At 64.5% G+C, this 14,573-nt stretch overlaps 1 protein-coding gene across 1 annotated transcript; it reads right to left on the reverse strand.

The window, feature by feature from the left end:
* Positions 1–7,158: 7,158 nt before the first annotated feature.
* LOC125927202 (testisin-like) lies at positions 7,159–11,300 on the reverse strand. The gene is made up of 5 exons (XM_049637334.1): positions 11,242–11,300; positions 10,597–10,791; positions 9,803–10,086; positions 7,756–7,910; positions 7,159–7,486 (listed from the first exon to the last, which is right to left on the reverse strand). The coding sequence occupies exons 1-5, from the start codon at positions 11,298–11,300 to the stop codon at positions 7,253–7,255; spliced, it is 927 nt and encodes a 308-aa protein (XP_049493291.1). The 3' UTR covers positions 7,159–7,252.
* Positions 11,301–14,573: the final 3,273 nt, after the last annotated feature.

Raw genomic sequence — 14,573 nt, forward strand, 5'->3', positions numbered from 1 at the left:
GGGGGGGGGCCGGGGGCGCAATAGGCCCGGGCGCCCGGCAGGCACAGCTCTGGAGGAAAGGCCTGGCGGCCACACAAAGGGGACTCTGTTCCGATCCTGCCACAGCCGCTGGGCGCTGTTGAAGGTTTTGCTGCCAGTTCACGTGCCAGGCTGGCTGGGCTTCGCTCCCAGAGGAGGCTCCGCGTGGACCGGAACTCCGGGAAGCACCACCTGGGGTGGGGGCTGGGAGAAGAGCCGGCCGCTGCCCAGACAACGGGGGTGACAGCACGGGCCCGAAAGCGCACGCGAGGTGCGTGTTCAGAGTGCGTGAACGTGTGCTCGCATACGGATGCGTCCTCCCCACGCACCGGGGTTTGCACACGGCCCGCACACACACACACACACACACACACACACACACACTCGTGCACACGTCTTTCAGAAGGTCAGCCCTGCCCCCTCAGCTACCTGCCCAGCGCGGCCCTGGGGAGACTGAACACACGCCCTTTGTCCCTGGGGGTGGAGGCATTTGCAAGGCAGTGACCTCAGCCTGCCAGGAGCGGGACACGGGGACTTCTTTCAGCAGGGGTGGGAGTGGGAGGTTGAGTCAGATCTCCCGGCCCTCTGGTGCGGGGCTGGGGGGCGCCGCTCTGTGCCCGCAGCCTGAGGCACAGAGGACGAGAAGGCCCCAATGCCCGCTGATGCCACGCTCCGAGCTGAGCATTTTTTTCCACTCTGCCCGGAGAAGCTGAGCGGTTTTGGTGGAACGCCGGGACACCCGAGCGCACGTTTGTCTCATCTTTTATGGGATTAAAATCGCACTAGTGCGAGTGCAGAAAAAAAGACGGACCATCCCCAAGCGTCAACTCCAGGGGGGCAGGACATCCAGGTTCCGATTCCCCGAGGCCGTCCTGGCACACGTGTGCGTGACCCGGCGTATCGGTCGGCTGCGGCTGCTGTGACAAACAGCACGTCACCTCCCTCGGGCCTCGCCTCCAAGGGCCATCGCGCTGAGGGTGAAGGCTTCCGCACATGAATGGGGACACGCACACGCAGTCCACAGCCCTGGTCGGCATCTACCTGGGGCTACCTGGGGCTGGCACCCCTCCCCCACTGCTCTCCTGACCTCCTTCCCGGGGCCCTTCCCGCTGATGGCACCGCTGACCTTGTGGGCTCAGCACGCTGCCGGCCCCGGGGCGTCGCTGCTGCCCGAGCTTCCGACCCGCCCACGTTCTGAGCCTGCTCTCTGCTGCCTGTGTGCTACCACTCCGAGCCTCCGTCTCTTGCTCTGTGGCCGGGCCCCTAACGGATGCCCCTGCATGAGGTCGTGAGGCAGAAGAGGACAGTGTGCAGGTCTCAGCAATCTGTGTTTCTGAGGACTGGGTCAGATGGCGCCCCCTGTCCCTTTCGGTATCAGGTGCCGGGGCCACATCAAACTGCTTTTTGAATCACGCGCTCGTCTCCTTCCCAAGGATGGTCAAGCCCTCCCTGTGTGGGCTGCCGAGGGCAGGAGCCCCGGGGGGCGTCTCTGGGCTGGGGGGCCACCTCCCGATAGCGAGCGGACGCCATCGACACCGCACCCACGGGAGGGCCGGGAGCTTCCCAAGACCATGGCTCTCCACCAAGGGCAGGGGGTCCAAGTGGACCCAGGCAAGCTAGAGTCTTCCAAGTATGAAGTCAGCAGACATTCTCCCCAACATTTTACTACACACATATTGGAGCCTGTTACAAAGTTGAAAGAGTTTCACAGCCGACACCGGACGTACTCACACTCGGCCAATTACCATGTTATTGTTTTTGCACCGTTGTGTCAAAGTTACAAAAGTGAACAACCTTTGGACTAACGAGGACGTGAGGAACAAAATTGGGAGGGACAACACCGGCTTCCCGAGTGTCCTAACAAATGACCATGTCTGATGGCTCAAGACAACAGAAACGGATCCTGTCCCGGCGCCGGAGGCCGGGGTCCGGCATCCAGGCATCTGCTGGCCGCCGCGCGCAGCCCGAAGTCTCTGCAGAACGTTCCCTGCTTCTCCCAGTTGGTGGCGGGCGCCTCTTGGCTCCTAGCTGCCCCCCCGGAGCTCATCTCTCCCCCCGCCCCACGGGTGCCGTTCCCCCGTGTGTGACTTCTCTTTTTCTCTCTCCTGAAAGGACAGCTCTTAAACTGCTTTCTACCCAAGATAATCCCAAGATCTCTACCTTGATCACGTCTGCAAAGAAAGGCCCCATTCCCGATACGGTCACATCAGTTGTCCTGAGCGGACATATCCTTTTGGGGGGCCACAATCTAACCCGTTACAGGGCATCAACCGGTCAGCCTGAGGCCTACCTGGGAGCCTCTCCTGAACCCCAGACCCACTGGCCCCTCACGTGCAAGCGGCCAGAACCCCACCCCCAGGCCCCCTGAGACCCTGGCCCCCATCCACCCAACCCCACCTGCCTCTCTCCGGTGAGAGGCCCCTGCCGTAGAGCTGGGGCGCAACCCTCTCAGAGAATTATTCTCTTTGTAAACATCTTGCCGTTCTCTGGAGTCTGGAGGTGTCTGGGGGGAGCAGGCACATGTGTGTGTCCAGGTCCCCGCCCGGCCCCACTCTACCTATGCTTCCTCCTGCCTGCCCTTGAACCTGCCTTTCCAAACAGACTTCGGGAACAGTGTTCAATCAGAAAAACGGCTATTTCCAGAGGATGGGGTTTAGGACCTTTTTCGATTTCTCCCCTGTCCTTTGTATGGCTTTGATTTCTTTGGGAAAGACTGGACCGCTCCTACAAAAACAAAATGATAACATTTTTAAAAACTGGGATTTTTTTTTTTTAACCTATAAGCTTACCAAGGCCATAGAAGTGGAAGCCCTCAGTGTCAAAAACACTGTAGGAAATAGGCCCCTCTTACTGTGTTGGAGTCTTTCTCGTGGTTTAGAAACCTTTGAAAACAGGAAGCCCGTGTGACCAAAGCACCCATGGAAAAGTTAGCCTAAGAAACGATTAGGAGGGTGCACCGAGATTTATAAAGATTTACATGGAGGTGCTGTTTTATTTTTTTTTAACCTCACGTATTTATTTCAGAGAGAGAGAGAGCGGGGAAGGGGCAGAGAGAGGGAGAGAAAATCCCAGGCAGGCTCTGCCCGGACACGGCTGATGCAGGGCTCGAACTCAGCAACCATGAGGTCACGGCCGGAGCCGCAACCAAGAGTCGGACGCTCAACGGACTGAGCCACTCAAGCGCCCCAGAGCTCTTTTCACAAACAAGTCTGGTTCCGTAATCACAGAGCCACTTGGCCCGTGATGGTAAACGGCCGTCCCGGCAGCGGCGTTTGTCAGGCGGGAACCAGCAGCCGCGGGCAGCGTGTGACACATCTTCAATCTCCCGACCGACCGCGGCTCCTGCACAGGAAACCAGCCTGCTCTGTGGGCAGATGCCCTGCGTGCGAGGCTTTGCACCTGGCCTTCGGACGGGGCAGGGACAGACTTCCTGGGGACGGAGAGGAGGGGTCCGACACAGAGGCTGCTCAGGCTGGACACGGAATGGGGCGCACGGCAACGGGAGGCAGGGGGCCGGGGTCCTCCTCCCACGGAAACAAGTGTGTGCAAACTGTGTTTCAGGCACCTGAGGTCCCCTGCATTTCCGTGGGCCTGCTCGGTGAGCAAACATCCACCGAGGAAGCAGCACTCGGTGCCCTTCCCTCCCCTGCAGGGAGCGCCAGGTGGTGAGGACGGGGCGGCCGCAGCTCGCCAGGTGCCCCCTTGTGGCGGAGAGGGCACACGGCGGAGACAGGAGCTGAAAGACCAGAAGCCACCTGATCCGGGGATCCTACAGGAGGGGGCGGAGGGCGGGACTGCCCGGACCCAGCTGGGCCCAGAGACACGGGGCAGCTTCTCACACGTCTCTGGTGAATCTCCCCAGTCGAGGGTTCCACGGGAACCCTCAGTTCACTTCGGGAACACTGCCCACTGCATATCCTCGTGCAGGTTTCTTTCTTTCTTTAATGTTTATTTATTTACTTGGGGGGGGGGCGGCATCCAAGGGGGAGGAGCAGAAAGGGAGAGAGAATCCCAAGCAGGCTCCATGCTGTCAGTGCAGAGCTGGACCCGGGGTTCGAACCCACGCACCATGAGATCATGACCTGAGCCAAAATCAAGAGTCAGACGCTTCACCGGGTGAGCCTGTCAGGAGCCCCGCTCTGGCTGCAGGGAGTATGGCCGGAGTTGCAAAATATGAGTCCGCAAACAAAAATGCAGTTAGGCGAAGGTCCTCATACTCGAGCGGGAATGAGGCCCGGACTCCAGAACGAAGCTTCTTTTTATTAGGATAATTGCTAAAAACTGTGTGCGTCAAGTCAGCTCCGCAAGCGTGTGAATCAATCTAATGGTTTAGCTTTTCAAGGTTGGGTTCCGAGCTCACCGGTTTCTATAACACTAGGAAGGGTCAGGTGTGAAGGAGGGTCCGGCCCTGGACGACGTTAACGGCTCTAGGCGCTCCTTACCGGCCGCAGGGCGTTCAGCTGTGTAGACATGTCCTAAGGCCTTGCGCCTTCTCCAGCCCTTCCCTTCGGAAGTCTTTTCCTTTGATGCTTCTCTCCTGCCTCTCCCACACCCTCTTACAGATTTCTGATGCATTTGACCCCCACCAGAGTCCTAGAAAGGTCCTACGACAAGCGAAGTTCACTCTCCCAGAAGTCTGCGGGCACGAGATCGCTTTACAAGCAACGTCTATTAACAGCCTTTGGAAACAAGAGTCCGTGGAAAATGCGTGAGAAGCCACAGCTGCGGGGCACGTGGCGCGGAGGAGGCCCGTGGCCAGGGTCTCACGCCGGGGCCTCTCGGGCTGGGAGCTGGCGTCCTCGGGCCACCGGGTGCTGATGGGGAGGAGGCTGGTGGTGACAGGTGACGACGATGACAGCCGATGCCTGGCGTTGTCCTCACTGCTTCACTCACTAGCCCGGTTCGCTCCCCCGGCGGTGCGGAGGGGAGCGCAGGTGTGAAGGCACTGGGTGCCGTCCTCACCCCCGCCGCCGGGCACAGAGTGGCCGCGAGACAAACGCCGCCTCCGGCCGCCGCGCGGCTACGAGCTGGAGCACACACCGGCTGATTTGGGACCTTGGGTTTGCTGCCCTCACCCCTGGCGCTCCTGATTGTCCTTCATCGCTTTCCAGGACGAAGACACGTGACTTCCACGCCCCATTTCCACTGCCTTCCACCTCTTAAGTCTTTCTCGCGTCCCTTCTGTCGCACAATCTCCTCACGTGGCCTCACTGCACTCTCTCTCCTGACCCCTTCCGGTTTAAGGACCTTGTGATGACACCGGTCCCACCTGGGCCATCCGGGATGACCTCCCCATGTCCCGTCCTTGGCTCATCTGCAGTGTCTTTCACCACGAAAGTGACGTCCTCAGTTTCCAGAGACGGGGATGCAGACGAGCAGGGGCTCTGTGCTCTTGGCCACGACAGGTACGTTCCTCGGGGAGGAAGGCGGGCGACCACCGGGGAGCCTTCCTGTCCGAGAAGGACGTCGTGCTGCCCCTCCTCACTTGTTCGCTGGGTCTAGAGTTCAAAAACCTAAATAACTCTTCCTCAGATCTCGGAGACCCCGCGGCACCTCCTGCGAGCGCCGCGCTCCAGAATCCCGGCACCGTCGCACGGTCGCAAGCGGCGGCCCTGACGTTTGTCCTTAAAAAGCGGCGCAGGAACAGCGGTTCGGTTGGAAGCAGGTGGCCTGAGTCTGCATCTGTGGAGTCTCTTCCGTAAGCCTGAGGAAACGTCACTTGTCCACACACCATCTCAGGAGATTGAGGGCACTGGACTCTGTGGAGTGAACCGGGGACCCTGAGCTGCCCCGTGGTGACCCCGGGGCCCAGCGCGGACGGTCCCCCAGGGCTCACTCCCACCCCGGCCCGGACCCGTCCAGCATCACCTGCACCGCAGGACGGGGAGGCGGGCGGCCATGGCCAGACCTCCCGGAGCCTGTCACTGATTCCCGGAGGGGTCACGGAGTGTCTCCACCACGAAGGCGCGTGGCTGCACCGTCGTTGCTGGGCCACCACGGGCTTTAGGACCGCCCACCGAAGGACCGCAAAGCTCCTAGCGACACACTGAGAGGTGGCACGAAGGACCGTAAGGGGCGTGACGAGCAGGGTGACAGAGCGGAAGGGGCGACGTCGCAAGGGAGGTCCGGAGGAAGAGCAGGCGGCCACCAGGCAAAGGAGGGAACATTCTAGACAAAGGGAACAGCATCTGCAAGGACCCCGAGGCAGACAAGAGCTGGTCTCACGGGTGCCACTTAACAGTGTGAGTGGAGGGGTGAGGGGTGAGGGGTGGCGGGAGACGGCCAGGTCCCTGCAGGGGTGGGGGGCCCAGCCTGGCCACGGGCCCAGGAGCAGCGGGGAGCCACAGTGAGTTTCCAGCGTCTGCTTGCCTTGCCGCCTGTGGACTCGAACCCCTCCCGCTGCGATGGAGGGAGGGAGGGAGGGAGGAAAAAGAAACAGGGAGACCCATCAGAGGCCGTGGTGGCCCCGAGTGAGTCGACAGGGAGGGGAGGGGGGCCTCTCCGCCTGGTGGGAAGATTTCGGTCTGGTGCGCCCACTCTCCCTATTGGGGGAACCAGGGCCCCCTTCCAGCCTTCCTCCCGGGATGTCGGGTGAGCAAGGGGGTTTGCTTTGAGGGGAGGCCGAGCCGTGTCCCTGTGGCTTCTCCGCTCCAGCAGGACTCTGCCTCCGCTGCCCTCGGCGGGAACCCCCTCGTTTGGGCAAACGTCATCGGGCTGCTTCCCTCCCTGCCTCGGTTTCCCTGCTCCTCACTGGGGCCTCCCGGCGTCACCTCCCAAGTAAACTTCCCGCACCCCAGTCCTGGTCCCGGGTCGGCCCTTCGGGGACAGAGGGAGGACTGGAGGCGTCTGGCGTCTGGGTGGAGGGTCGCACCGGCATGAGCACCGGGGGGCTCGGGATGCTCCCCCCGCTGCACCCCGCTCCGGTCTTCCTGGCCCCCAGCGACCCGGGGGTGACTAACGTCCTCCCGTAAACTATCTTTCTGATTGAACCAACCAGAGAGGGCTCCGTGGTTCGTCACCCAAACCCGAATGGCGCAGACAGCTGGAGCGAGATTTAGGAGTGAAGGACTGGATCCCGGGGGGACCGTGAGGGTGTCCGGGGAGCCACCCGGGGCCACAGAATGCTCTGCGAGGCATCGGTTCCAACACGCTAAGGAGTTTATTAGAAAAGGGACGAGGTGGGGGACGGGGCCTGGCTCAGCAGATGGCCCCAGCTCTCAGGACTCCGCTGGGCTCAGGCCGGCTGCGGGAGCCCGGCCCAGAGCACAGCGAGGGGCAGGAGCAGCCGAGAGGGGACTGGCCTGGGGGCGCCGCGGGCCATCAGCGTCCGGATCCAGTTGAAGTGCCTACTGACGTTGGTGTAGACCCCGGGCCGGTTGGGTCTACCGCAGCCCGATCCCCAGCTCACGATGCCAACCTGAATCCACACACCTCTCTTTTCGCAGGCCAAGGGGCCACCGGAGTCCCCCTGGGGAGCGGCGCGGGTGAGCCAGGCTTGGCGGGGAGTGGGGGCGGGGGGGGCTCCCGAGGGCCAGTGGAGACGGGAGGGACAGCAGGAGGGGCTGGGAGCCGGGCAGACCGGGTGCACATCCTCCCCCCCACCCCGGAAGTCAACAAGCCTCAGTTTCTGCCTCTGCGAAGTGGGGCACTGGTCTCTACCCTCTGGGGTTGACACACGGACCAAATGAGGCGCGGGCCGCCCTCGGGCTTGGGGCTGGGGTGGAGAGGGACACTCACGAAGCAGGAATCCTTGCCTCCTTGGGAATCGCCGGCGCACACCACGTCCCCCCAGATGTCGTAGCGGACCAGGGGCTGTGTGTACAGGTAGTTACACATGGTGGTGTTGATGATGCTGACCTGTACTTCCTGGAGGAGGTAGGGGGCTGGCAGCACTGCCCAGGGGTCGAGGGGACAAAGAAAGACGGCACCCTGAGCCTCTCTTCTGCCATCTGCTTGGGACAGATGGCACAGGCCACGGGGGAGGGGGGAGGGACGAGGGTCCCTGGGGCCAGCAGCACCCGGCACGTCGTGGGGGACGGACCCGCTGCCGCAGCTCATCGCCGAGGCCCGGCTTCCCTGCGGGCGCGTGCGGATGGCAAGCGCCCCGGAGCCGGTGGGGAGGGGCCGACACAGGCGAGCAGGGTTACGGTCACTGTGCTCAGCTGCCCGTCAGGCCTTTCTTGGGGCCCCCGTGGCCCTCCTAGGGCGCAGCCTGATGGGGACCCACCCTCAGGGAAGGAAAGACTCGGCGGGGAGGGCTGCCCCTCCCACCCCCAGCAAAGCGCCGGGGAAGCGTCAGAGCCCGTCGTGAACCCAAATCTGTCCGATTCCTCAGCGTGGGCCCGAGCCACCGGCTGATCCGTCCGAGGACCTCACGAGGATACCACGGTTAACGTGTATACAGGTGGAGCCTCCGGTCCGCCAGGCACTCTGCTGAGCCCTCAGGTAGGAACCTCTTTAAATTTCAGAACCACCCTCTGTGCTGGGAACCGTTTCGCCTTGTTCTGCAGATGAGGAGGCCCAGGCACAGGGGGAGGAGGTGCCTGGCCTGGGGTCTCCCAGCCAGAAGGAGGGAGAGCTAAGCCTCCCAGCAGGCAAGGGGGGTGGCGGCCAGAGTCACCTCCTACCTTCTAGAAGGAGGCGGGAGCCTGGGGCCGGCCCTGACTACCCGTCAGCCTCGGGCCAGGGAGTCTGGTGGCTGAGCCCCTTGGTTCACACCCACTCAGCCCTTTGGGCCAGGAGAGATCTGCAGGGGGACACTCTCTCCAGTCCCTTTCAGGAAAGGGACAGGACCCCAACTCTAAAGGAAGGCAGGCAGGACCGGCGCGGGTTTCTCTCTCCGCCCTGCCGATCCCCGACGTGTGACCTCCAGGACACGTTGTTCTCTCGGCCAGTGAGCCCCGGCTTCTCCACTGACTCCTTCTGGGACCTTCCGGCCACTTCTGTCCGTCTCTCCCTTTCCTCATCGATAAAGCAGGTATAAAAATGGCCCCGCCTCGTTCGCAGGTAAGGCCCAGAAGAGAGACCTCACCCTGCTCGGTCCTCAGGGTCCAGAGCCCAGAACAGTGCCGGCACGCGGCGCGCCCTCGAGGAGCCTTCTCTGCCATCGCTGCTGAGGGAGGGGTGCTGCCGGAAGGGGCCAGGCCAGGGAGGAGCATAGGGGGCCGCCCAGGCATAGGAGCCAGGCCCTGTGTGTGGCGCTCAGGACCCAGGGCACCCCGGGGCAGAGGTGCACGGGTGACGCTTCATGCTGGCCCAAGGACCGCCCCCCACAGATTTAGTGGGGAGTCAGAGAAAGGAGATGCTTTGACGTTGAAAAGACGGACAACGGGCTCAGGACTCCAGGCAAGGAGACAGGGTGGCAAGGCAGGTAGGTGCAGAAGGTATGGAAGAGCCAAAGCGGGGAGGCGGGATGGCTGGGGGCTGGGTGGGCACCCGTGCTGAGCGGAAAGAACGCACACATAACCACTGAGGCCTTTCTAACGCGACCTCCGCCACCCCCGACGCCCTTGCAGGCTGGGTGCGGAGCGCGGGCCTGGGCCCAGCTGGCCTCCCTCTCACTGTGGCTTCGGGCTCACAGTCTCTGGAAGGCAGAGGGAACGGGGTGTGGGGACAGGAGGTCCTGCCCTGGCACGGGGGGGGGGGGCAGGCACTGCTGGGCAGCCCCCAGGAGGGACCCAGCTGCACAGAGACCCAGGTGGGGGCTGCTGAAGCCGCTGTGGACGGAACAGACGGCGGAGCCCGAAGCCCCCCTGCCCCACCACCCCCCTGCCCCCAGCCTCACCTTGATCTTCTCCGATGTTCCCCCAGCCCGTCACCCAGCAGTCAGTCTGGTTCTGGAACTCAGAGGAAGAGGCCGCAACACAGACGGGGTGGATGTACTTATTGTAGGTGACGGAGGAGGACAGCTTCAGCAGGGCGATGTCAGAGGATGACGCCCCCAGATACATGGGGTTCAAAATGATCTCCTCCACCTGGTATCGGTTGTGGTAGGCCTCCAGGTTCCAGATGGACGGTGAGGCAGACAGCTCGCCAAACTGCACGGACCACTCAAAGGGATCAGTGTGCCTGGCAGGGGAGGAGCGGGCGGTCAGGGGTCTTTACAGGAGGGAGGGGCCCTGAGCCCACCTGAGGTCTTAGGGCCTGGGGGCAGCAGCCTGCCTCCGCCTGAGGTGTGGTCACCTCAGCCGGGGGGCCGCCTCCCACAGCCGTCCTAAAAAGGAATGAATCGATGCTCGGGACCAGACACTTCCCGTCACCACTGTTGCCGCAGGCCAGGCTCTGTGCCCAGAGCTCACCCACCCCGGTCCGCCCCGTGGTGCACCTGCACCGGGGGAGGTGGGATGAGGAGGGGGCGGCTGGTGCTGCCATTCGGGGAGAAGACAGAAAAGAACACGACACAAAAGGGCACGGGAATGCTGTAAAGAACGTTCTGGAAAAGACGGAACAGGGTTTTCTCACGTGGCTGCAGCGGGGCCCGGGGCTCGGGAGCATAAGAGAGCTGACTCCGCACGCGTCGGGCCCGGAGGACGCGGCCCCCCAACCCCGGTTCGCAGGGCCGCCCGCCCCCCGACTCACTTTTCAAAGCAGTGCGCGGCCGACAGCACCCAGCGGCGGTTGAGCAGGCTGGCGCCGCAGTGGTGGGCGCCCCACAAGCGCAGACTGCCCTGCCACGGCCAGCGCCCCAGCTCCGAGTCCTTGCCGCCCACCACGCGCGGCTGGATTTTGTGGCGGCCGCAGGGCCCTGGGACGGACGGACGGGCACGCGGCTGAGCCGCACGACCCCGGCCGCCCCACCGGCCCGCGCGAGCCAACGCGAGGGGCCCCTGGGAAAACGCGCGCGTCGGGGCCGCGCCGCCCAGGGACCGGGGGACCTCGCGCCCCTCCCCACGTGGCGCGCGGGCGCCGCCCCTCCCACCCCGCCCCCCCCCCCCTCCCCGGGGCCCGGCAGTTACACGTGAGCAACGACGAGTTCTCGAGACCTGGGCGGGGAGAGGACAAGATGAGGCGCCCCTTGCGCTCCGGCTCAGGTGCCCTGCGCGGGGAGGCGCGCGTCCCGGGCGCCTTACCTGGAAACGGCCGGTCCAGATCCTGAACGCCTGGGGGGCCCCGGAGGGGGGATGGCGGGCGGCCAGGTGAGCTCCCCGCGGTCTGCACGCGCCCCGGCCGTCCCCCACCACCCCTGGGGCGGCCCGCAGCCCCCGCCTCAGCTCACCCTGTCCCCGGAGCCCCGCTCGCACCAACAGCTGCGCCAGCAGCAGCGCCCGGACGCGCGCGCCCATGGCCGCCTCTGCCGCCTCGCGGCGCCCCCTCTGCTTCCGCCCGCTCGGGGCGCCCCCGGGGGGGGGGGGGGACAGGGAACGCCCGCGACGCTCCCCCCACCCCCCCGCCCCCAGCGGGACCGGTCCGGGTCCGAGGGCTTCGAGCTGGGTACCCCAACCACACCGTGCCCCCAAACGGTTCTTGTCTGCCCGGCTCCTTGCCCCCTTTCCTCCACCCAGCGCTTCTTCGGGGAAGGGCCAAGGCCGGTCCCCACCAGGACCCCCGTGAGAGCAAGTCCTCACCGAGCGCCCGCTGGGGGCCTGGCGGTATTGGGCAGAGCCAGGAAGAGAAGATTCGTGTTTTCCCTTCTTGGAGAAGACTCGGGGAAGTGATAGTCTCGGGTCTCTTCCCCACCTGAGCCCACAGGCAGGCTAGTCCCTGCCAAGCCTGGCTGCCCCCTGGTGGCAGGCTCTGGCCCCTCCCCCCCCCTCCTCTCCTCCTCCTCCCCACCTCCTTCTCTCCCCCCTTCCCCACCTCCTCCAATTTAAATCTTGGAAGTTGAAACCCCTTTCACAAACTTTCTTTCCTGCCCAGGTCCTTGGGGGAACAAAATGGCCCAAATGAGAGAGACACCCCTAGGCTATCTATCTCCCAGGGTCCCTATGACCAGTGACTCTCCTAAGCGAGGTTCTGGGAGGCTGTGCCTTCCTGGTGCCCCCGTCTGTGTCCTAAGCACTATCAGGGGTGTGGTGGGATTCACAAAATGATGAGTTTCCCAGCACTGGCTTCTGGGGTCCCTCCAGTCAGGGGAGCCAGCCTGGACTAGGTGTCCCCCCTGTGGGAGCCCCGCTCCGGGGCCTGGCCCCACAACACGCTCAGCTGGGCCTGGGTGGTGAGCGCCCAAGGGATCAGGAGCAGGTGGCACAGGAGAGAGGGTTCCCCGCGGTGTCCTGGATCCAGGGCACCCTGAGAGAGACGCTGGTGACACCCGGGGTGCTGGGTGACACGAAACCTCCTCCAGAGGGTGAAGCTGGCCTGTCGGCACGCCTCCTTGACTTCACACACTGGGGTGTCTCCCGCAAGTCAGCTGCAGAGTGGGGGCTGCGGGCATGGGCTCCAGCAGATGGGCTCAGGGACAGAACGGGACCGGGTCCCTGGCACGGGGGCAGATTTCCCTAAACGGTTCTCCTCTGTGGCCCTTGGCACCACAGCACTTGTAACTGGCCAATCTCCTGGGAGCTCCCTGCGGTTGGGGCCAAGTGTGCCACATGGCCCGAGTCACAGGGCCGGCGACTGCCTTCTGGCGCCTTACAGGGACCCCAGGCAGTCCCTTGTCCACTGCACCCCGAGGGAAGGCTGCGGCCCCAGGTCTTGCCAAAACCATCCCGGCTCTCCCAGTGCGCGACAGCCCCACCCCTTGCCGGTCCCCTCCCCTAGCGAACCCCGGGCTGGCTCCAGCCTGGGGTCGCCTCTCCCCGCAGACTCCTGTCCCAGGTCCCAGAGAGGTGCACGGCAGGCTCCCTCACGGCCGGGCTCGGTGCTAACGTCACCCCTCAGCGAAGCTTTCTCTGCTGGCTTCCCGTCTACAGCGAGCTTGCTGCCTCCTCCCCCGTGGAGGGCTGTTTCACTACAAGCCGCGCTTCCTTCCCAGCCCTTTGAAGCATCCACGGCCATCTGGTTTGTCGCGTGTGCATCTGCCCATTGGCTGCCTCCCGGGCCCATGAGGGGCAGGCTTGGTGTCTGTGGAACCTAAGGGGTGATGGAGCAGTAAAGGGAGGGGTGGAAGGAGACAAGGTAGACGGAGAAGAGGGGATGCAGGTTGGCGGAGCCTCTCCCAGGGTGGAGGGGGTCCCTGTTGTCGCCATCCTAGAGGGACTTCCGGGTCTCCTGGCCCAGGAGGAGTGCTGCGGGGGGGGGGGGGCGCCAGGGGGCGGCAAGTGGCCTGGGAGTGGCCCCTCCACGCTCCGTGGGGGATGTCTGCCCTTTGGGATACAGAGGCAGGGTGTGCAAAGCCCAGGGGGGGTCCTGGAGGTCCCTGTCGTCCTCTCCTTCTCCCTATCCTTGCTGCCTCGCCTCCCCCCCACTCCCCCAGGCGCCGGCCCCAGAAGCAGCCTGGAGAAGGCGGGCGGCGGCAGCCGGAGTCCACGTCTGTGGTCACACGTGCAGGAGGGGCTCGCACTCGCCCCTGGCGTGCCTGGCGGGCCACCCGGCACGCTGTTCCAGCTGGCACGCGGCCGTGGGTGCGTGGCGCGCACAGCGATGACCTCGGGGGTGAGCCCGTGGCTCTGGCGTGGATGCCGGATGCTACTGGGGTTCCAGCTCGGGCTCCGTTCCCCCAGGGCCGGCTGCCAGGCGGGGGGGCCCACTCTTCTGCCTGGGGCTCGGTGCTCGGGGCCGTCCTTGGCCACAGCTCCCGCATCCCACCCAGCTGTGGCCATCCCGGCTGGGCCCCGGGGCTGGGGCTGGGAGTACCTCCCTGGCTCTCTGGCCATCGGGAGACAACCCTGACGGAGACATACAGGCCCTGTGCGTCCAGAGAAGGCTCCAGAGGGGGCTGCGGGGTTCGGAGGAGCGCAGCAGCAAGGACAGCGGATGCTGCGGAGGAAGCCCTGGAGGGGCGGGGTGGGGGGGCCAGAGGGGGAAGGGTTCTCAGCATGCTGCCTGTGGGGAGGGAGCCCCTGCCGGAGGTGACCCCTCGGCTGCCCGTGGGCCGGGGTGGGGACGCCCGGGACGGAGGCGGAGGGTCCCGCTGAAAGGGGCCCAGCCTGCGCTCGTCTCCTCCCATCCCCTGCCCTGGTTGTAAACTGCCGGGGCGTCCGGTCACTCGCACCCCGGCCTCAGGTCCCAGCCCTGTGTCGCCTCCTCCAGCTGCCGGCTCACACGCGGCCCCTGGAGAGACAGGCTGGGGAAGGAGGGCGAGAGCCGGGCGGAGAGCTCAGCCTGGCTCTGATGTTCATACTTGGGGTGACGTGGATGCACCCCCAGCCCTGCCATGACCCCACTGAGCCTGGGGACGGGGCTGCGAGAGCGAGCGGGCTTGGGCAAGCCCTGGAGCTTGAACTCCTCGGTTTCCCTGTCTGAGAAAAGTGGGAACATTAGTAACGCGGACCTCTGAGGGCTGCCGTGAGCTTGCGGTGACACCCTGGGGGTAAAGCTCCCACAAACAGGAAATGCATTAAAAGACATCCTTCTGGGGCCTTGAGGCACGGGGCGGGTCACCCATCCTTCTGCCGGCTTGTCTTTATTGCCTCTCACATCGACAGGCCTGCAAAGCCACCAACCCAGCACGGGGG

Source organism: Panthera uncia, chromosome E1, assembly GCF_023721935.1.
Source record: "Panthera uncia isolate 11264 chromosome E1, Puncia_PCG_1.0, whole genome shotgun sequence".
NCBI classification, from domain to species: Eukaryota; Metazoa; Chordata; class Mammalia; order Carnivora; family Felidae; genus Panthera; species Panthera uncia.

Coding starts and splice junctions, on each gene's coding strand:
- LOC125927202 (XM_049637334.1), bottom strand. CDS start 11,300: ATGGGCGCGCGCGTCCGGGCGCTGCTGCTGGCGCAGCTGTTGGTGCGA. Junction 10,792..11,241: donor TTGGTGCGAGCGGGGCTCCG/GGGACAGGGTGA, acceptor GGGTCGTGCGGC/TCAGCCGCGTGCCCGTCCGT. Junction 7,911..9,802: donor GAACATCGGAGAAGATCAAG/GTGAGGCTGGGG, acceptor ACCCCTGGGCAG/TGCTGCCAGCCCCCTACCTC.